Raw genomic sequence first — 24,105 nt, forward strand, 5'->3', positions numbered from 1 at the left:
TTATTTTTTAATTAACTGTCCCTTTGTATTCAAATCAGGTCTCATAATAATGATATAGCATTTGGGGGAAAAGATGCAGCCCAGTAGTCCAGCTGCTGAAGCTAAAATGGAGAAGATCTCCACAGCCACCATGTATTTCCCCTTGGTACTCAAATAAGTTGGAACAAATGATATCCAGACACTACAAAAGACCAACATGCTGAAGGTGATAAATTTGGCTTCATTAAAGCTATCTGGTAACTTCCTAGCTAGGAAGGCCACAGTGAAACTGACAGCAGTCAAGAACCCCAGAAAGCCAAGCACTGTATAAAACATTGTGGTTGAACCTTCATTACATTGTAGGACAATTTCTTCAGCTATAGAGTGCATGTCAGAATCTGGGAATGGGGGAGAAATTGTCAGCCACACTGTACAAATAGTAAATTGTGCCAGGGAGCAAAATAGGACAATAGAAAAAGCCAGCCTATTCCCCACCCATTTCCTCATTTTGGAAGCTGGCCTGGTGGCCATGAAAGCAAGAACAACAAGGATTGTTTTCCCTAATATGCAAGAAAGGGCTACTGAGAATATGATGCCAAAAGCAGCTTGTCGCATGAAACATTTTGCTTGGTCAGGTTGCCCAATGAAGAGTAAACTGCAAAGGAATGAGAGCAGGAGAACAATGAGAAGAATGTAGGTGAGGCTCCTGTTGTTGGCTTTGACAATGGGGGTGTCCCGCTGTTTAATGAAGATCCTCAGCACCAAAGCTGTGATGAAAGAAAGGAAGAGACTAACACTGGCCAAGGTGATTCCCAGTGGCTCATTGTAAGACAGGAAGGTGGTTGTTTTTAGAATACAAAGGTTTTGAGCCTTGTTTGGATATTGGTCTTCTGAACATTGAAAGCAGTCAACTGCATCTGCAAAAAACAAAACATCATGGTCAATTTCTAGAAAAGATCAGGTAGCAGGACTGAGAGTTAATTATTGGGTTTAATTTTTTACTAATTAATTAATGGCTATTTATATTTAGTGTGATGCTGTAAATATGGAGATGTTCTGTTGCTTACATATTGTTTGTGGTAACCCTTTCATTTTTAGTATTTATAAAGTAATATCATCCCCTTCATTGATTATGGCCTTGTTGTGGCTTGTGTAGCTCAATGAAGCTATGAGCTATGCCATGCAGGGACACCCAAGACGGACAGGTCATAGCAGAGAGTTCTGACAAAATGTGATCCACTGGAGAAGGAAATGGCAACCCACTCCAGTATCTTTTGCCATGAAAACCCCATGGACAGTACCAAAAGGAAAAAAAGAAATGATGCCAGAAGATGAACCGCTCAGGTTGGAAGGTGTCCAATATACTACTGGGGAAGAGCAGAGGGCTAAATATAGGAGCACCAGAAAGAATGAGGCGAATAGGCCAAAGCCGAAAGGACGCTCAGCTGTGGACGCATCTGGTGGTGAAAAGAAAGTCAGATGCTGTAAAGATTTTCTCTCCATTAGAACCTGGAATGTAAGATCCATCAATCAAGGCAAGCTGGATATGCTCAAACAAGAGATGACAAGACTGAACATTGACATCTTAGGAATCAGAGAACTAAGATGGACAGGAATGGGTGAATTTAATTCAGATGACCATCAGATATACTACTGCGGGCAAGAATCACTCAGAATAAATGGAGTAGCCTTCATAATCAATAAAAGAGTAGGAAAAGCAATACTGGGATACAATCCCCCAAATGATAGAATGATCTCAGTTCAAATCCAAGGCAAACCATTCAATATCACAGTAATCCAAGGCTATGCCCCAACCACTGGTGCTGAAGAGGATGAAATTGACCGGTTCTATGAAGCCCTACACCTTATAGAATTAACACCAAAAAATGATGTCCTTATCATCATGGGGGATTGGAATGCTAAAGTAGGAAGCCAAAAGATAACCAGAATAACAGGCAAGTTTGGCCTTGGAGTACAAAATGAAGCAGGGCACAGGCTGATAGAATTTTGTCAAGATAATACAATAGCAAACACTCTTTTCCAACAACACAAGAGACGACTCAATACATGGACATCACCAGACGGTCAACACAGAAATCAGACTGACTATGCGCCTGCAGCCAAAGATGGAGAATCTCTATAAAGTCAGTAAAAACAAGATCAGGAGCTGACTATGGCTCAAATCATGAGCTTCTCGTTGCAGAATTTAGACTTAAATTGAAGAAAGTAGGGAAAAGCACTAGGCCACTCAGGTATGAACTAAATCATATCCCTGATGAATATACGATAGAGGTGACAAATAGATTTAAGGAATTAGATCTGATAGACAGAGTGCCTGAATAACTATGAATGGAGGTTTGCAACATTGTACAAGAGGTAGCAACTAAAACCATCCCAAAGAAAAAAAAGGCAAGAAAGCATAATGGTTATCTGAGGAAGCTTTGCAAATAGCCGAGGAAAGAAGGGAAGTGAAAGGCAAGGGAGAAAGAGAAAGATACACCCAGTTGAATGCAGAATTCCAGAGAACAGCTAGAAGAGATAAGAATGCCTTCTTAAATGAACAGAGCAAAGAAATAGAAGAAAACAATAGAATAGAGAGGACTAGAGACCTCTTCAAGAAAATTGGAGATATGAAAGGAACGTTTCATGCAAAGATGGGCATGATAAAGGACCAAAATGGCAGGGACCTAACAGAGGTAGAAGAGATTAAGAAGAGGGGGCAAAATTACACAGAAGAACTATACAAGAATGAGCTTAACATCCCCGATAAACACAATGGGGTGGTCACTGACCTCGAGCCAGATATCCTAGAATGTGAAGTCAAATGGGGCTTAGGAAATCTGAGCAACAACAAAGCTAGTGGAGGAGACAGCTGAGCTATTCAAAACCTTAAAAGATAATGCAGTAAAAGTGCTACACTCAATTTGCCAGCAAATTTGGAAAACTCAACAGTGGCCACAGGATTGGAAAAGGTCAGTTTAGATTCCAATTCCAAAGAAAGGCAATGCCAAAGAATGTTCAAACTATTGCACCATTGCACCCATTTCACATGCTAGTAAAGTTATGCTTAAAATCCTACAAGCTAGGCTCCAGCAGTATGTGGATCGAGAACTACCAGAGCACAGGCAGGTTTTTGAAGAGGCAGAGGAACTAAAGATCAAATTGCCAACATACACTGGATCAAGGAGAAAACTAGGGAGTTCCAGAAAAACATCTACTTCTGTTTCATTGACTATGCTAAAGCCTTTGATTGTGTGGACCACAACAAATTGTGCCAAGTTCTTAAAGAGATTGGGGCGTGCATAAGTGCACCAGCGTGCCTACAGTCACTGTCCTAATATTTCTTTTTACTTATCTCTTTTCATGTATTCAAATTATGTTTATACTTTTATCTGTTATCTTATATATGCTTGACAAATAAACTTATGATTATGATTATTTGTCTCTTGAGAAACCTATATGCAGGTCAAGAAGCAACAGTGAGAACTGGACATGGAACCACTAATTGGTTCAAAATTGGGGAAGGAGTCTGGCAAGGCTGTATACTGTTGCCCTGCCTATTTAACTTATATGCAGAGCACATCATGAGATAGATGAATCAAAAGTTGGAATTAAGATTGCCAGGAGAAATATCAACAACCTCAGATATGCAAGTGATACCAGTTTATGGCAGAAAGCAAAAAGGAACTAAAGAGCCTCTTCATGCGGGTGAAGGCAGAGAGTGCAAAAGTTGGCTTGAAACTCCATATTAAGAAAACTAAGATCATGGCATCAGGCCCTCTCAATTCCTGGCAAATAGATGGGGAAGAAATGGAGGTAGTGACAGATTTTATTTTCCTGGTTTCCAAGATCACCGCAGATGGGGACTGCAGCCAAGAAATTAAAAGACATTTGCTCCTGGGGAGGAAAGTTATGGCAAATCTAGATAGCATACTAAAAAGCAGAGGCATCACCCTGCCAACAAAAGTATGTATAGTCAAGGCTATTGTCTTCCCAGTTGCAATGTATGGCTCTGAAAGTTGGACCATAAGAAAGGCTGAGCGCCAAAGAATTGAGGCCTTTGAACTATGGTGCTGTAGAAGACTCCTGCAAGTCCCTTGGACTGCAAAGCGATCAAACTGGCCAGTCCTAGAGGAGATCAACCCTGACTGCTCTTTAGAAGGCCAGATCCTGAAGATAAAACTATTTTGACCACCTAATGAGAAGGAAGGACTCACTGGAGAAAAGCTTAATGCTGGGAAAGATTGAGGGCAAAAGAAGAAGGGGATGACAGAGAATGAGGTGGCTGGATGGAGTCACTGAAGCAGTAGGTGTGAGCTTAAATGGACTCCAGAGGATGGCAGAGGATAGGAAGGCCTGGAGGAATGTTGTCCATGGGGTCGCAATGGGTCAGACACGACTTTGCAACTAACAACAACAAAAAAGTAATATCATAGGCCCGATCACCACATTAGAAGTCAGTTGTAGGAAGTTTGAAAATTAGCATTTTGAATCACAGTTAAGAAGACTGGATAGTTTTACACAACACAGGTCTCACCCATCTGGTTTGAAATTTTCCCTTTTGCACATGGAAGGCAATCATAACAGCAAAATGGCTTCCCTTCTATTTTCATCTTCCTGGACCCAGAATAGCAATTGTCATTGCAAACAGAAAGAGGTAGAACCTATCAAGAAGAGAAATCAGGAATTATTGAAACTCAAAAGTTTCAGAACATTCTATTTCAATGTCTTTCAAGAATTGATGGGAAAAGTAACAAAGTAAGAACAACAGTTTAACTATTCTTCCTGTCAATCTGGACATAAAGGGGAAATTGGAGAATGTCCCATCCATTATCCTCCTCCTCCTCCTCCTCCTCCTCCTCCTCCTCCTCCTCCTCCTCCTCCTCAGAGTTGGAAGGGATCTTGGAGATCTTCTAATCAACCCCCCTGTTCAAACTGCAGACCTTATACCATTTCAGACAAATGGATGTCCAGTCTTTTCTTAAAAGCCTCCAGTGAGGGAGCTACCATAACCCCTGAAGGCAAGCTATTGATTGTTCTCATTTAGAAAAATTCTCCTTAGTTCTAGGTTGCTTCTGTCCTTGGTTGGTTTCCATCCATTGTTTCTAGTTTTGCCTTCTGGTGCTTTGGAAAATAAGTCGACACCGTCTTCCTTGTGGCAGCCCCTCAAATATTGGAACACTGCTGTCATGTCAAATATATTTTTAAATTAGACAAGCTTGAAATGCCAGCAGGAATAGACAGCAGCTATTTGATTAAATTCTACTAAAACCATAAAGATTTAATGAGGATATATCAGTAAATTATTTTGCTAAACAGAGATTTAAATCTTTGTATTTCAAAATCTCTGGTCATTATTTCTTCATCTTTGCTGTTTTTGGCCTGACAACGTTAAGGGTAAGATCCATTTGAATCAATAATTCTGGAAACAAGAAGGGAAGGGGAAGAATACACAGTTTGAAAACTGAGCAGGAAATACCTGGTTAAACATGGTAGGCCAGGTGATGTCTTGTGCAGAAATGGTGAATAGCTTATCTGGAGAAGCTGCTGGGTCGATCTTTCCAACTTTGACTTTAACAAAGGTCTTGTTTGGGAATGTGACCCAGTTGATAATGTCAAATCCAGTGTCTAAATCCCCATTTTCATTAAAGGAAATTTTCTCTCCTGCAGTGTTATTAAATGACATGGTTCCCAAATAGTGATGTAACTAAAATGAAGCAAAGATTGGTAATTAAAAAAGAGGGGAAGGGAAGGGGAGGGAAAGGGAGGGGAAGGGTGAAGGAGATCAATTTCAATGGTATTAAGTTATGGATATTGATTTAATATAATTGTGTTCTTTAATAGACTTAGTGTTTTTCAACCCCTCATCCAAGTTTCTCCCCTGTCACAGGTGTTAGGACCAGAGGTGGGTTTCAGGTTATGGAAAACAGAGTAGCAGCACACTTAAAATCAAAACTCCGGTGTATTCGTAAGAGTAGGACAGAAAATTTCAATATAAAAAAAGGAATGAGACAAGGCTGTCCTCTATCTCCATTATTATTCATACTTATTATTCATACTAACATTAGAAGTCTTAACCAGAAGTATTAGACAAGATCCAGCAATAAAGGAATGGAAATCAATATATATATATATATATATATATATATATATATATATATATATATATATATATATATGTGTGTGTGTGTGTGTGTGTGTGTGTGTGTGTGTGTGTGTGTGTGTGTCTTAAGTTTTCGCTGGTGTGTATATGCAAAAAATTAAAATCTCGGGTGTTTTCCTGCGTCATGTTAAATAAGTTAGTTAAAATTCTGGTTAAAATCCTAGCTTAAAATTTTCCAAAAATCCTTACAGAGCACTCTGCAAGGTCCTTTAAAACCTTAGCTAAAATCCTACCAGTACTTTAAAAGTTTTTCTTTCTAGCAACATTTCGACAGGCTCACAACCCTGTCATCTTCAGGCTCTTGTTTAGTTTAGAAGCTATGGGTGTGTTGCGGGGTCGGAGCTGTCGCTTTTCTATGTTTGCTGCTGCTGACGTATGCTGGTTAGCCTGTAACTCTGTGTCCTGATTGGAGGACAGCAGTTTTTCTTCCTGCTTCCTCATCCTGACTGTTTTGCTACGTGTTACAGGCCTAGCTTGTAGCAGGTAGAGCATAATAGAGAACGCTAGGCCTGTAGAAAGCTAGGCCTGTAACACGTAGCCAAACAGCCAGGATGAGGAAGCAGGAAGAAAAACTGCTGTCCTCCAATCACAACACAGAGTTACAGGCTAATCAGCATACGTCATATATGTATATATGTATGTATATACATACATATATACATATATGTATATATGTATGTATTTCTCTTTAGCCAGGTTCTTCCTATGTAAACCAAGATTTTTATGCAGCCCTAGTTCAGTGAAATCCTAATCCACTAGTTTCTAGGCTTTTTTTCTTCAGGCAGCAGCAAGCACCCTGCTGCCCATTGGGAGACTAAGGAGACTAAGATAGATCTATTTCGGACTTATAAGCCCTCATCAGTTAGCCACACCTTCATCTCATGTATCCTCCCTGTAAAGGTACAGTATTTGTTTGGAAGAACCTGGCTAAAGAGAAATACACATAAATGCCTATGAAAAGAAAACATATATGTATATATGTATGTGTGTGTGTGTGTGTGTGTGTATACATGGGAGTAGGACAGAGCACTGCATTAGAGAAGAGCAATGGGAACTGTTAATTCAACCTCTTCTCACCTGCCATGCCTTTTGAGTCAAAAACATTTCTCTCCCAACTTTTCCTCTTGTTCTGTGTTTGGGGGAAAACATGGCTTGTAAAGCATGTGCCACAGCATAAACTGCATTGTAGATGCTGTAACTCTGTCCAGTCATGGTTGTGTCAAACACAGACTTAGGTAGTTTGTCCAATTTCTCTTCTCCAGTGCACAGCATTCCAATGTTTTTTTCATCTAACTTATCTTTAGGAAAAAAGCATTCAAAAGCCTCTTCCCAGAACACTCTCATTAAATGGTCTTCCGCTTCTGATGTTGGGTTTCTCATCTGAAGGAATTTATTAAATCCAGAAATCTCCTTGGAAGAAACTTCAAAACTTATAACACCATGGAAAAAGTCTATACCCCTCGTTTTTTGAAAAGGAACGGATGTAAACTCCATCTGGGCTGGCATTATCCAAACTTTATCTTTTCTCTCGATGGGTATATCTTCAAATTCTGTATAATAGGGCAACATTCTGAAAATGATAGTAACTTGGTTTTCACAATATAGGATAATGACATTGGTAGTGCTGTTCATGATAATAATGTACATTTTGCTAAAATCTTTAAAGGCTGCTGAAATATCATTAGAAAATGTTTCCTTGGCCATCTCTGCCATGAACTCAAAGCAGATACCTTGTTGAGAAAACAACGGAACAGCATTTTGAATGAATCTGTCTCCACTCTCATTACGTTGGAGAATCAGCCCAATCCATGTCCACCTAAAATACAACAGCAACTGGAGAATATCCACAATCTGTTGGTCACCATCTGGGAAAAAGCGATGGAAGAAAGCAGCTTGTATCTGGTCATTTCTCATAGGAGAAGATCCATATATCAGCTAAATGTAGAAAAAAAAAAGGGGGGGACATGATTTTCCAAATTGATGTATTTATTATGTTTCAAAAATCTGTTCTTAATTCATGGTCTTTGTTGTAAACATTAATGCAAACATTAATAGATATCTAATTTTGTTCATAAAAATCTGATGTTTAGAAGTAGTATAATCACAAAGCTAAAGACAGAAATGCATTAATTTGTGACCGAGATGGCAAAATCGACAGTTTTAATTAAATGAAACAATTTACTGAGTTTTGTTTCCACCTGAAAACCACTTCTGAATTTACACTTAAAATGGAAAAAAAAACTAAACTGATTTTAGATTTTGATGATTTGATCGACTTTGTTATAGAAATGGTTTGAATTAACTGGAAATGTAAAGAAAAGATTGAGGTTGTAGCTTTTTCGTATACCCTACTGTGATTAACAAAATAGAAACCTTAAATCTAGGCAACAACTGCAGAACCAAGGGGTAGATCTAGCTTGGGGACTGTATTTCCAGATTCAATCAAGATATGAGAAACATGTTAGAGCATGGGGTGTAAATAAAGAACCAACAGCATTTGACAAAATTTTATTTATTTTTTTTTTAAATAATTTTTATTGAATATAAATATTAAAAAAGACATACGTAACATATACACAATGAACATTTATACAACATATACACAAAAAGAATATAATTTCTTCTTAAGCATTTTTTCAGAGTGACGTTCTACAATTCTACTTATAATATATTCCTTCACCTTTCTGTAATCTAATAATATTTTTATTACATATATATGTATCAATCGGTAATATATCCCCTATATTTTTCGTGTGTTTCTAATTTTTAACCAATTATACCAACTATTCCATATTTTATAATAGTCTGATTCTTCTTTTTCTTGTAATTCTTTGGTTAACCTATCCATTTCAGCGCATTCTAAAATTTTCCCTATTACTTCTGTTTCACTTGGTATTTTTTCTTGTTTCCAATTTCTTGCGTAGATTATTCTTGCAGCAGTTAATATGTGAATTGTAAGATATTTAATATCCTTAGGGTATGATTTGTTAAATATTCCTAATAAAAATGTTTCTGGTTCTTTTTCAATCTGTGTTTTGGTTATTTGTTCCAACCATTTTTTGATGTTAGACCAAAATTTCTTTGCTGCCGGGCATGTCCACCATAAATGATAGAAAGTCCCTTGTGCCTTTTTGCACTTCCAACAAATTGGGCTATTTTTAGGTTGTATTTTTGCCAATCTGGTTGGAGACATATGCCACCGATAAAACATTTTCAGTTGGTTTTCCTTGTACGCCGTTGCTTTCGTTAACTTTAGGTTTTCCTGCCAGAACTTTTCCCATTTTTCCAAAGGTATTGTGTGTTTGATATTTTGAGCCCACTTAATCATCGTTTCTTTGACTGTCTCTTCTTCCAATTTATAGCGTAGGAGAAATTTATAAATTCTACTAATTAATTTATTTTCTGAATTTAATATAATTTTATCTATTTCTTGTTTTTGATTGTAAATTTCATATGTTTTTATATGCTCTCTATATTTAGATTGTATTTGAGTGTAAGTCCACCAGTCTATTCCTCTGTGTAAATCTGTCTCCAATTGTTGTTTTGTCTTTAGTTTGCCTTGATAGTCAATTATATCTTTATATCTAATTATTTTTGTCTTATCTGTTAAATTTGGGTGTCTAATTGATTCCGCCGGTGCTAGCCAATTTGGTATCTTCATATAATGTTGTTTTTTAATTTTAAGCCAAATTTGTAATAGTGAGTTCCTTATTGTATGTGTTTTAAACACATATATGAATGTGTTTTGTATTTCTCATCCCACATAAAGGAGTGCCAGCCAGTTTGAAGTTCCTGTCCCTCAATTGTTAAAGTTCTAGAGTCCCTTAATTCTATCCAATCTTTGACCCACAATAGTACTGCTGCTTGGTAGTATATCTCCCAGTCAGGGAGTGCAGCTCCTCCTCTATCTTTTGTATCCTGAAGCAGTTTAAATTTTATTCGTGGCCTTTTCCCTTGCCAAATAAATTTAGATGTTATTTTATTCAGCTTTTCAAAAAACGGTTTATCTATTTTAATTGGGGTGACCTGAAACAAATATAGAAATTTAGGTAATATAATCATTTTGATAGCCGAAATTCTTCCTAGGAATGAAATGTGTAAATTTTCCCATTTTTCTAAATCTTTCTTTGTTTGTTCTAGTAATTTATCATAATTATTTTCTTTAATTGCTGATGTTCTTGTGGATAAGCAGATTCCTAGATATTTTATTTTTTTTGTTGTTTGAATTTGTATATTATCTATCAAATCTTTTGTTTGGATTTCCGTAAGGTTTTTAACAATTAGCTTCGATTTATTTTTATTAATTTTTAGTCCAGCCACTTCTCCAAATTCTTCTATTTTTTGAAACAAATTAGGTATAGATTCCATAGGATTTTCTGTCAAAAACACTAAGTCATCAGCAAAGGCTTGAACTTTGTATTCTTCTCTATTAATCCTTAAACCTTCAATTCCTTGATCTTCTCTAATTTTTTTCAACAGGGTTTCCAATGATAGAATATATAGTAAGGGGGAAAGTGGACAGCCTTGTCTAACTCCTTTTGTTATATTAAATTTGTCTGTTATATCATCATTCATAATTATTCTTGCTGATTGCTTGGTATAGATTTCTGCTATAATTTTCCCAAATTTTTCCCCAATTTGCATATTTTGTAGTTGTTCAATCATAAATTTCCAATTTTGGTTATCGAAGGCCTTTTGGGCGTCAAGAAAAACCAACACTGCCTGCTTCTCCGGGTGTGATTCATAGTATTCTAAAGCATTAAGTATTATTCTCATGTTGTTCTTTATTTGACGTCCCGGCAGAAATCCATTTTGGTCTGGGTGTATATATGTATTTAATACTAATTTAATTCTTTCTGCCAAGATTGCTGCAAATATTTTGTAATCGGCATTCAATAATGAAATAGGTCTATAGTTTTGTATTAACTGGAGATCTGTGTCTTCTTTTGGAATGATTGTTATTGTGGCTTCTGTCCATGAATTTGGTATCTTGGCTTTCTCCATAGCTTCATTATATAATCGCAACATATTCTCTCCCAATACTTCTTGCATTGTTTTATATATTTCTACCGGTAGCCCGTCAGGACCCGGTGTTTTATTGTTTTTTTGCTTTTTCAGTACTTCGTCTAGTTCTAATTTGGTTATTGGCCTATTGAGAGTAATTCTTTGTTCTTCTGTGATTTTTGGCATTCCTGATTTCTCTATGTACTGTTTTATTTTATCTTCCTCTATTTTCCCCTGATTATATAGATTCGCATAAAATTTCTTAATAATATCTTTTTTGGCCTCTTTACTATGTTGAATTTCTCCTTTATCATCTTTCAATTGGTATATCATTCTTTTTTTCTGTTCTTTTTTCAGTTTATAGGCTAGCCATCTGCCCGTTTTATTTGCGTGCTCAAAATAGTTTTGTTTCGCCATTTTTATTTTTTGGGCTAGTTCTATTTGGTTTATCAAATTCAATTTATGCTTAATCATTTCCCATTCTTCTCTTATTGTTTTGTTCTGGGGCTTTTCCTGGAGTTTTTGTTCTATTTGTTTTAGGTCTTTCTCTAATTTCTCTAATTGTTTTTTCTTCTCTTTATTCTTTTTCCTCGTATATGCTATTACTAGGCTTTTAAAGTATCCCATGTGTTTTGTAAAGAGGTTTCCTCTATTTTATTTATCTGAAAGAATATTTTTACTTCCTTTTCTAACATCAAATTAAATTCTTTTTCTTTACATAATCTTTGGTTCATTGTCCATCTCTTACGTCTTCTTTCCCCTTTCCAGTTTATGAATAGTGGATTGTGGTCTGCCCATTGGTTTGTGCCTATCTCAATTTTTTCTACTTCTGTTTTGATACTTGGGGTCATCCATGCCATGTCCAATCTTGACCAGGAGTTATGCGGATGGGAGTAAAAGGTGTATTGGGCCTCTTCTTCATGTGTTTCCCTCCATACGTCTGCCAAGTTTAGTTCTTCAGCCATAGTAAAGAATTCTTTTGGAAGTATTTCTTTTTTCTTTTGTTTTTTTCCCCAGTTTTGTAGTCTTTCTTTGCATTTACTATTGCATTATAATCCCCTATTACACAAATATCATCATATTCTAATTCTGCTAATTTTATATGTAGGTCTTTAAAAAAAACCTGTAGTTTTTGGTTAGGTGCATAAATCCCTACAATTAACATTTTCCTTTTTCCTATTTCTAATTCAACCATCACCACTCTACCTTGCTCATCGGTATAAACTAGTTTAGATTGTATTTTTTCTTTTACGTAAATCACTACTCCTTTTTTCTTTTTTGGGGCCAGAGATAAATATAATTTTCCTAATTTGGGGTTTTCTAGGATTTTTTGATAATCTTTTTGAATGTGTACTTCTTGCAGACATATTACATCTGCTTCTAATTTTCGTAATTTTGTGAAAATTTGATTCCTTTTCTTTGGGGCATTTAAGCCATTAATGTTTACCGAAAAGAGTTTGATCTGTTCATCCATTGCCTATTATATCTGTTTTTTGGTGTTTCTTGTTTCCATCCGTTCTCTAGGTTTTGCACCTTCTCTCTGTTCTCTCTCTTTTTCTTGCCTCTGTCTTATTTCTTTTTCTTCCTTTGTTTCTATTGGTTCTTCTTCTTGACTTTTACTATCTGTTTCCTCCCTACTTTCCTGTTCTACTTCTAGTCTAAAATGTGTGTTATGAAATTCTCTTGCCTTTTCTAGAGTATCTATTTTATATCTTTTGTCTTCCCACGTAATTAAGATCCCCTCTATTGGCAACCATCTATACATTATCTTGTATTTGATCAGTAGTTGTGTTAAAAACTGATATTGTTGTCGTAGATTTCTTACTCTTCGGGGTATCTGTTTTAAGATTATAATTTCTTTTCCATTATAGATCACCGTTTCTTCTCTAGATTTCTTATAGGCTTCATCTCGGATTGATTTTTTTAAAAATTTAACATGGACTTCTCTCGCCAATCTGTGTCTTCTTATATAATTTGTTTGTACACGATAAGTTTCTTCCAATTGTCCTTTTATTTCTTCTGGCTCTTTTTGTATCATTCCTGCAATAATCTCCACCATCTTTCCTTCTAAGTCCTCATTTTTTTCTTCTGGGACATTTTGAAAACGCAAGAAGTATGAGGCCTTTTCCATTTCGAGCATGGCCAAGGAATCTGACATTTCTTTGTTTAGTTGTAGGGTTTTTTGTTCCATTGCTTCTACTTTTAATTCCACGTGATCTATTTTTGTTTCCGTTTTCCTAATTCTCTGTTCATTTTCTGCTATAGAATTTTGAATGCCCCCAATTTTATCTTTCATGGTCTTAATATCTTCCTTAACTTCTCCTAATTCATTTCTGATCTCTGCATGGAACGTTCTCATTTCTTCCTGATTTTCAGCTATTTTTTCTTGTGTTTGAAGCAGTGTTTCCTGGATCTTTTGAAACATATCTTGTATTACATTAGGTGCCATTTCCAGTTTTTCTTTTTCTTTTTCTTTCCCCATCATGCTATCTATTGTTTTTTGTTGTGAGGGGGAAGGAGTCATTACTAACGTACTAGTTGTAGGTTTTTTCCCTGTCTTTGTTATGGTGGATGTTGTAGACATTTTTAATATTCGTGTAAAGCTTTCCAACCTTAACATCAATTATTAAGTTATTCCTTAATATCTCTTTTCCCCTCCAAATACTACTTATACACCACACAACTTATATATAGTTATATTATATTATATTGCCAGTTATCCCAATTAAGCAATTAATTCTTGTTCACAGTATAAATCTATTTACTTATCAATCAGGATTTTAATTTAATTTTCTTAATTTTCTAATTAGCAATCTTTTCAGTTACCCCCTTTTTTCAATCAGTCTATCTCAGAGATATATAAAAATCAGTCTTTCGCTTTAACAATAATTCCTTATCTAACTACAGTTCCACAATACAATTTATAGCTATAAAAATATTGTCAGCTTATATATTTCTTTCAAATATTAAACTTATTAACTAATTAAACAGTTCAAAATTAATAATTCACTTGATTTTTATTTTCTTTAGTCCTTATTGTCTTCTTGCTTTACCTCTCTCAGTCTGTTCTTTCACAATCATGAAAAACGCAATCTGTGTTGTCTCAGTCTTTTTTTTTTTTAATTTCTTCTCCCAGTCATCGGATCTCTGCATTCAATTTTCAAATCTTTTTTTTTAAACTTGAGTTCTTATTATCCAAAGTTATTTGTAAATCCAGAGTTCGAAATCCCGACAGATCTTCTGTATCCGTGAAATTCACCACTTAGTCCGGTATTTCAGTCTCTGTATTCGGTTTCCAATGTTTGGGGTTTGGATCAGTTATAATTCCCAAGATCAAACAGCTTGTCTCTATATCCACAAAGTCCACAGGCTGCTCCCTTTGATCGGCTGTAAAGGTCCGCAGTCAGACCGCTTCAAGCGCTATTTCTCCTTTTCTTATATTTGCTTAGTCATTCTATGGGATTCTCTCTTCCGCGCTATAATTATTCCCCCTTTTTTCCTTCTGCTCTTGTATCGCCGCTGTTGTAACTCACTTGTCTTTCTCTGATTCGCTCGCGCGTCCCATATGCCGTCTCTGTTGTAGGTGATCTATCTGACAGTCACTCGATTTGCTTCCACTTTTTGCTTCGATCTAGGCGGGCGCCATCCCTCCTGTCCGCCGATAAGGCCGACTTCTTCTCCACCAATTTAAGAGGTTGATCGCTCGACCTCCCTGATGACAGCGCAACACCAGGGGGCTTCGCGAATTCCTCTTTAATTTCCCGATCCCTCCAAGTTCGGGAATGCCCCTAAAGAGCAATTAATGAGGAAATTTGGGTTTCAGAGACGGAGCCTCCGTTTCCTCACCCATTCGTGATGACGTCACTGCCGGAACTGCATTTGACAAAATTTTAATGGGGACGGATGAAAAACTGATTTAAAAAATATATAATTATTTACTGAACTATAAAATGGAGGAAGAAATAGGTAAAGAAACGATGATTGCCTGGATGAAAAATTTCGGTTATAATATAGAATTAGAGAAATAGCAAAAACTTTGGGACAGAATTTACAAATTGACTATGGCCTCGGCATACAAAGAAAACCTATACAAAATGTTTTACAGGTGGCATTTACCACCTGCGAGATTGGTGAAAATGTTTAGTAAACTATCCACCAAATTCTGGAAATGCAACCAGACCCCAGGTACCTATTACCATATGTGGTGGACATGCAGTAAAGCAAGAAAATATTGGGAGAACATACATAAGTGGCTGGAATGATAACTGAACAAAATATTGAGTTTAAACCAGAAACAGAGAATCCAAGACCTCAGTGCCTTCCCGCCGCGCCCTTAAAACCCACTTTTTCCAGCAAGCCGGGCTGGCTTAGGAAGAAATTTTTAAATTTTTTAAATGTTTTAATTGGTTTGTGATTTTTAAATTTTTGGGCCAAATTTATATATATTTTAACTGTTTTTAATATTTGTATTTCATGTTTTTAATTCTGGCTGTGCACCGCCCTGAGTCCTCAGTGAGAAGGGCGGTATATAAATTGAAAAATAAAATAAAAATAAAATAAACATGCCTCTTAGGTATACTATCAGAGGGCTATGATAAAGTGACCACAAATTTAGTGTTACATATACTGACAGCAGCAAGGATCACATATGCTAAATACTGGAAAAATATGAACATCCCATCGGACGAGGATGTAATTAGAAAAATTTGGGACTGTGCTGAAATGGACAGACTAACTTTAAAAATTAAAGATAAAGAACATTCAGAATATTATCGGATATGGAATAAATTTTATGAATGGATAGAGAAAAGAGGTAGAAATTAGAGAAAGTAAGATTATGAATGTTAATATTATCAATATTGAAAATAAAGAGGTATATAACTATAATCATAATAATTGATAAAAATGTAAATCAGCTAATGTAAGAAGAAACCTAGTTTAAACTTTTTGGTTATATTATTATTACTGCTATTATATGATTACTATTGCTATTAGTTTGTGTGCTAATGTTTACTACCAACTTTCTTTGGCTTTGTTCTATTTGTAGATGATACTCTGACAATGCACTGGATTTCAAAAATGTTTATGAATGAAAATTTATAAAAATAAAATTTAAAAAAAATCAGAAACCACTGGTTTTTATTTTTCTTTCTACATCTTTGTTTCTTTTCTTTTTCCTTTTCTTTCTTGATTTTCTTGACTTTATCTTTCTTTTTCTTTACCTTTCTTGATATCAAAAATATCTATTATATATTTTATCATATAATAGACTTTAAAAAAATTAAGATTGTTATAACCATCTCATTCCGGAAATGTTATAACCATCTCTGAATTGACTCTCCTTAATTCATTGCAGTATGAAAACAGCTGAGGGGGAAAGCACTTTTAGGTGGGCAAGATTGATGTCAATCATTTGAGGTAATTCATACTGTGAAACCACAGTCTTGCAAGTCTGAAAGCATTTCCCTCCTACCGGTTTCACCTACAAAGTTACATTTAAAAGAACAACACAAATCATCAACGTAATTAATAATGTAATGGTGACCATATGACATAGTTATGTTTAGGTACTATACTCGATTTACTACTGAATCTGAATCCAAACTAATTAAAATGCTATGATTCCTTAACTTATAAATACACTTAATTAATTTAATTTGCCGACTTCCTGTTTGCTGCTGGCCGCTGCCAGACATTCCTTTGGGATCGTCAGCTTCCACTGCCTGTCAGAGCCGCCTTCACAACGGAACGGCGGCTCGAAAAAACTCCGTTTCCATGAGGAAACGGAGATAGAGCCGGCAGGGGTGGGTAGAACTCTCTGCAGAGTCCCAAAAGTTTTTCTTTTTCTTTTGGGACGGAGCGGATGAGATGCCCCATATCCCCAGCCGTTGCTCCGGGCTTTGGGAGACCTCTGCTAATGCAGAGCCAGGCGTCAAGAGCAAGCCTGTGAATCTAACAGATTACTCAAAGAAAATGTGAGCTGGATCTGTAATACTGAACCGCAAGTATTTTACTTATCTTTTAAAAAAATTACTTAAGAGAAAAGACGAAAGGAAAGGGGGGGGGAAAAGCCTTTTAAAATGGCGCTTGCAGCAGCTGGAGAAGAGGCAGAAAGGAAAAGTCCTTCCGTTTTCTATTATTACAATGTAGCGGAATAAATACCACTGGTTACATTTGTAGACAAAACTTCGCTCCTGTGTTTTTCTTTTCTTTTTTTTCCTGAAGACTTGATATTGTTGTTGATTGGAAAGAAGTTTTTTCTCTTGTTTTTTTTTTCTTTTCTTTTTAACAAAGCCTGCCTGGGCGGAAACATGGCACTGAGATTTACAAAGTCAGATAAACAAGTAGGGGGGGGGATTCCCCCACCAACAATTTAAAGGAACAAGTTTTAACTCTTCAGTCTCAGAAACCTGATTTTAATATAATAGAATTTCTCTTAGAGGAGATTGAAAGAAGGGATGAGATTGTGAATCAGCATCTTGAAAAATTTAAGCAGGAAATTAAAGAATTGGTAAAATCTAAGTTTGATTTTTTGGAGCGAAAAATTTTAAAAGTGGTTAATGGATTTTCAGAATTTATGATACAGTTGGATACAAATACTAATTTACTAGAGTCTAAAATGGATGAAATTCAAGATAAATTGGACAATAGAATTCAAAAAATTGAAAATGATTTGATAAACACTCAGGATAATAGCTCAGAAGAAAAACCTAAAATGGATGCTGACCAAAAGTCTGGTAATGTAGAAAATCTGCAACAGAGGATTGAACAAGAGGTTCTAATGGTACAATATAATTTTACAGAATATGCGATAAGACTGCGAGGTTTGCAGGAAAATAATAGAGATGATTTAAGGAAAATATCTTCTGAATTTCTAGCTGGGATTCTAAAGGTTCAACCTGATGAAGTGTTTAGTAGGATTGACAGAGTTTTCAGAATAAATTCCTGGATTGCTAAGCAAAGGCAACTGCCTAGAGATGTGGTGATTTATTTTACGGACAAGGAAATTAGGAATAATATTGTGCAAAATTCCTTCAATTCCAATTTGCAATTGTATGGAAGAAAGATATGGATCTACAAGGAACTCCCACCTAAGATATTAACAGAAAGGAAGAAATTTGGTTTTCTGGTGTCTGAGTTAAAAAAGAGAAATATCCCATATAGGTGGAATGCCCCAGTTGGTATTATACTGAGACATCAAGGAGAAAGATATCAGTTAAATACTATTGAAAGAGCGGAAGAATTTTATCAAAATAGGTTGAACATGAATTTAACATCTTCAGGTATAATACAGGATAAGCAGAAGGAGCTGGAAATAAAGGGAAAATATCGAATTACAGAGACTGTACCAGATAAATTGCCTTTGGATTTATCGGATACCCCAGCTGGATTATCTACAAATTTGAGAGAAGTGCCATCTGATTTTAATGTGATGACTTATCAAGGCAAGGACAAGCATGGAAACCAATTAGAGGATATACAAGGGATAAAAAAGAAACATGAGACACAAAAACAAAATCAACAAGACCAATCTACAAAGCAGAATGAAAACCGACCAGTTGACACACAATCTGTAGAAAGGAAACCAGGATGGAAGTCAAACCCACAAAAAGAAAACAAAAAAAGAAATAGGTTGTACAAAAATAGAAATTTTTAACCCAAGCAACAGTGAAGCCAGTGACTTTAAAATATGAATGATTATGTGAAAACATAGAGGAGGCGACATATTGGTCAATATTATCCTGAGGATAGTGGCAGATCTCTGCATTGCCGTAATTTTGGGACGTGGAAAGAGCCTCAAACTGATGGATTTGAATTATCTACTTTGAAATTTCTTTTTGTGTTGATAAATATATTATAATTATCTTGAATCATAAGGCAAGAGAATCATGCTGGGGCATGCAGAAGATCCGGTTGTTACCCACTACGATGATGGAAATCAATAATCCTGATGAAACCCACAATTATTATTATATGGAATATAATCATAATGTCACTCGGGTGGTTGTTTTTACTTTTATACATATAAGAAGATATTTACTACTGATGGGGGCAGATATGATTGAAGATCTTGAATAAACTGTTGCATCAGCAAGCTATGTTACCCTATTATGGATGTTGGTTTTAACAATCCAGTGGAAAGACCTCAAAGAAGATATTATATGGACTATAAAATTAAAGTTATTGTCTTTTTTTTTTTTTTAGATATAATGGAATATATATATATATATATTTAAGTAGTGTGGGCAGTGAATTAAAGATATTAAGAATTGTTGTGTACGGTAAATTTGCAGGACAGTGGGTGAATAAGCTAGCTACAGACTGATTAGTTTAAGAAAAGGGATTTTTAAGTGATACATTTAGGGGAGTGGAGGAAATGGATAGAGTGGAATAAATGTTAAATTAGATTTTATGGGGAGGCCGCTTTGAAATGTTATAGTAATATATATAGAAGATTAAATATTAAAGTAGGACTTATCGTATAGTTTTAAAGTGGAAGGTGGTTTTGAATTGTTGTTATAATATATAGATATAAAACATTATTATGTTAAATTAGAAGTTATTTTACAATAGTTATAGTATAATGTTTTTTTTCTTCTTCTTCTTTTCTGAAAAGTATGGATAAAGGGGGATGTTATAATATTTATAATATTTTTAGTAAGTAAAGGTCAGTATTTTGAGGAGGGAGTAAGTAATCTGTTATGAATTAGGGTTTTTTTTGTTACGAAGAAGTCACAGGGGGGGATGGGTGGGGAGGGGGGGTTAGGGAGGGGGAGGGGGAGGGGGGGGGGAAAAAGGGCGGAAAAATTTGTATTTGAAAACTTTTTCAATAAAAAAAAAATTAATTTAATTTGCCGAAGAAGCCCACCACCAAGGAACTGAACAGCTACAGACCAGATGCTCTAACATCTGTAGTTATGAAAACCTTTGAAAGGCTAGTGCTGTCCCACTTGAAAACCATCACGGATCCACGGTTAGACCCCCTGCAATTTTCAGGGGGTCCTCTTTGTAGACTTTAATTCAGCATTCAATACCATCATTCCAGACATTCTTCTAACTAACTAGGCATTTGAAGAGCAAATCTTACCTGGGGCATCTTGTAGACATTCAAAACGTTTGCCATGAAGGGACAGATGTGAGAGTTAGGTCCTGCAATAACAGATATTGCCCAGTCCTTAGTATCACACTTATAATTGGGGATGAATCTGCCCCGTGTTGAGAGGAGCTCCATTGAAGCCAAGTAGGTCCATCTTGCCATGAAATAACTGTTAGAGAGGTGCATACCCAGAGTCATGTTTAATAAAATGTGATTGTTTTCATTGATCTCCTTTACTGCAAAGACCAAGGCCAGGATATGTTGGTAGTTCTGTAGAAAAAATCTACACAGATACATTACAAATCATATTTCTTCTCTTAAAGAATATGGCATTATGTATACTTTATTTACAATTCTGCTAAATGCTAAGAAGAAAAAAAGAGATGGCATAGTACCATGGAAAGAAAAAATCATGTAAATACATTAGCACATTTTTTTTCCTATTCCCACAAATGGATTGAATGATAGGAATAATGTATAAATTGCATAACCACATAAATACATACATACTGTACATACATACATACATACATACATACATACATATTGAGAGAGAGAGAGAGAGATAGAGATCTGAGTGTTCTAAAATATTATTTTTCAATGAAATGAAAATGGTTTTGGACAAAACATTATTTTTTTTAAGGCAGCTGTTATGATTTCTAAAAATGATTCACTAGGAAACCGATTGATTGCTTGAAGGAACATTAATATTAACATTTTGATCTACCTATAATTCTCAGACTTACTTCTAAGTCTTGTATCTTTACCTGTTTAATCTTTGCCTTGGGTATTTTTACGGATAGAGGGAGAAAATGTATTTTAAACCTTACTTGACAGCGAACAGAATAACAGAGCTGAAAGGAACTTTGGAAGTCAGGAAACCTTGTGCCATTTCAGACAAATGATTATCCAATCTCTTCTTAAAAAGCTCCAATGCTGGAGCATCCAGAACTTCTGGAGGCAAATTGTTCTACTGATAACTTGCTCTCACTGTCAGGACAGTTCTCCTTAGTTCTAAGTTGCTTCTCTTCTTGATTACTTTCCATCGCTTCTTGTCCTACATTCAGATGCTTTGGAGAATAGGTTGACCCCTCTTCTTTGTGGCAGCACCTCTTATATTGGAACATTGCTAACATGTCCTTCTTTTCATTAAACTAGATATACCCAATTCCTGCAACAGTTCTTCATATATTCCATACAAATGATGTATGGAACTCTTTTTCTGGAATCCCTTATCCTAGGAAAAGATGTAACTGTTTCATTGGGGAAGCCTTACATTTGTACTCCATATATGCTGAACTAGCAAATTAAAAGTACTACATAGTGGCGTTGTTCCCCAATATTCAGAAGAAAAATTAAACTGTTAAATTAGCTATAAATGGTGTTTCAATAGTAGAGCGCTGAAGATTCATTCCACAGAAAGAAAATGAGAAAAGCCCAATATAGAATTTGAACAAAAGCACTGGAGTGAAATCTGCCTTAAACATGTACATATGTATGTGACTTTGTATTTTATTTGCCAGGTAAAATTTATCAGTGGAAATCCATTTCTATTAGCTTAAGAATGAAGGAACTAACCAGCAAGAAACCAGGAGAAATAATTTGTTCTTTAAACAATACCACTAATTAACTCAATCCAGGCATCTTCTTAGAGAAAGATATCTGGTTTGAGACATGCTACAGCTAAAAAGAGAAAGTCTTTACATGAACTCATCAACCAGTTCTTCAGATGGATGTCTTGTGAAACCCACTTGATCAGACATCGTGTAGAACTCAGAGATTATCCCAGCTATCGTGAAATCTCCTGGCAGAAAATACTTATGCTTAACAAATGGAAGTTTTCCCACGGCACATGCTTTGCGAGAAGTATGAGAAATAAGGCATGCAACCCCTGGCAGTAGGACTGCTTTTATTGCAATGGAGAATACCATCTTTTTCAAGAACATTTTCATCACCAGATATGAACCAGTTCCCTCTGCAACAATGAAACATTAAAAAAAAAAAAAACCCTTTCATTATTTAGAATAGTCTGCATATATATTCTTTTTCAGATTGTGACATTTCTAGCCCTCTGGTTCCACAAATAATAGCACCTTTCAGTTTTTACCTGCTTTGGGGGGTTGTCCCTTGGACATCCCTAAGGATTTGAGAAGAAGTTTCATTACTGAGACTCTGCTGGTAATTATAAGAGAAATTGATGGATGTTCAGTGAAGCTCCTTAGAGATTTTGAGTAAGGAATAGAATGATGATATCTATGGGCTCAGAACCAAAGGGCCCATAACTGACAATTATATAGGAGCTATAAGGAAAAAAACCAATTCCAATAAAACATATCATTTAAGAAAACATTTTGCTAATTCTGTGCCTTTAAAGATGGAATTCTCTGGAACAATAGAATATTGGCTCCAACCCTGATGAATTCTTGGAAGCACATTAAAAAATGACTGATCCAAAAAGCCATAGACAAGTTGACCCTATACAAAATGTTTTACAGATTGGAGAAAATGTTCAGTAAACTATCCGCCAAATTCTGGAAATGCAATTAGACCCCAGGCACCTACTACCATATGTGGTGGACATGTGGTAAAGGAAGAAAAGATTGGAAGAACATACATAACTGGCTAGAAATGATAACTGAACAAAATATTGAGTTTAAACCAGAAACATGCCTCTTAGATATACTATTCGAGGGTTATGATAAAGCGACCAAAAATTTAGTGTTACATATACTGACAGCAGCAAGGATCACATATGCTAAATACTGGAAAAATATGAACATCCCATCAGATGAGGATGTAATTAGAAGAATTTGGGACTGTGCTGAAATGGACAGACTAACTTTAAAAATTAAAGATAAAGAACATTCAGAATACTATCGGATATGGAATAAATTTTATGAATGGATAGAGAAAAGAGGTAGAAATTAGAGAAAGTAAGATTATGAATGTTAATATTATCAATATTGAAAATAAAGAGGTACTGTATATAACTATAAACATAGTAATTGATCAAAATGTAAATAAGCTAATGTAAGAAAAAACCTAGTTTAAACTTTTTGGTTATATTATTATTACTGCTATTATATTATCACTATGGCTATTAATTTGTGTGTTAATATTTACTACCAACTTTCTTTGGCTTTGTTCTATTTGTAAATGATACTCTGACAATGCACTGTTTTTCAAAAATGTTTATGAATGAAAATTTATAAAAATAAAATAAAAAAATCAGAAACCACTGGTTTTTATTTTTCTTTCTATACCTTTGTTTCTTTTCTTTTTCTTTTACTTTTTCTTTCTTGATTTTTCTTGACTTTATCTTTGTTTTTCTTTACCTTTTTGATATCAAAAATATCTATTAAATATTTTATCATATAATAGACTTTAATAAAAACAATTGAAAGAAGAATGTTATAACCATCTCATTTAGGAAATGTTATAACCATCTCAGAATTGATTCTCCCTAATTCATTGCAATGTAAAAGCAGCTGAGGAGGGAAGCACTTTTAGGTGGGAAAGATTGATGTCAATCATTTGAGGTAATCCAGACTATGAAACCACAATCTTGCAAGTGTCAAGTTTCCGAAAGATGCCCTAATTAATTCATGAGCCATGATGAATGACTACAGACTAGTTGCTCTAACATCTGTAGTCATGAAAACCTTTGAAAGACTAGTGCTGTCCCACTTGAAAACCATCACGGATCCGCTGTTAGTCCCCTTGCAATTTGCATACCAAGCAAATAGATCAACAGATGATGCTGTTAATATGGCTCTGCACTACATCTTACAACATCTTGAATCTCCAAAGACCTACACAAGGGTCCTCTTTGTAGACTTCGGTTCAGCATTCAATACCATCA

At 35.4% G+C, this 24,105-nt stretch overlaps 1 protein-coding gene across 1 annotated transcript; it reads right to left on the reverse strand.

The window, feature by feature from the left end:
- On the reverse strand, positions 1-22,288 carry LOC132709212 (vomeronasal type-2 receptor 26-like). The gene is made up of 6 exons (XM_060682218.2): positions 21,948-22,288; positions 20,235-20,412; positions 7,220-8,077; positions 5,459-5,686; positions 4,517-4,643; positions 1-896 (listed from the first exon to the last, which is right to left on the reverse strand). Exons 1-6 carry the CDS (start codon positions 22,193-22,195, stop codon positions 1-3), a joined length of 2,535 nt encoding a protein of 844 aa, XP_060538201.2. The 5' UTR covers positions 22,196-22,288.
- Between the last annotated feature and the right edge of the window lie 1,817 nt (positions 22,289-24,105).

Source organism: Pantherophis guttatus, chromosome 4 (genome assembly GCF_059756535.1).
Source record: "Pantherophis guttatus breed Tessera chromosome 4, ASM5975653v1, whole genome shotgun sequence".
NCBI lineage: Eukaryota > Metazoa > Chordata > Lepidosauria > Squamata > Colubridae > Pantherophis > Pantherophis guttatus.

Bases quoted from the DNA above. Each gene is read 5' to 3' on its own strand.
- LOC132709212 (XM_060682218.2), bottom strand. From the start codon at position 22,195: ATGAAAATGTTCTTGAAAAAGATGGTATTCTCCATTGCAATAAAAGCA. The intron at 5,687-7,219 runs GTGAGAAGAGGT...GCTTCATTTTAG, and splicing joins TGACTCAAAAGGCATGGCAG to TTACATCACTATTTGGGAAC. The intron at 4,644-5,458 runs GTATTTCCTGCT...TCTTCTTGATAG, and splicing joins GGCCTACCATGTTTAACCAG to GTTCTACCTCTTTCTGTTTG.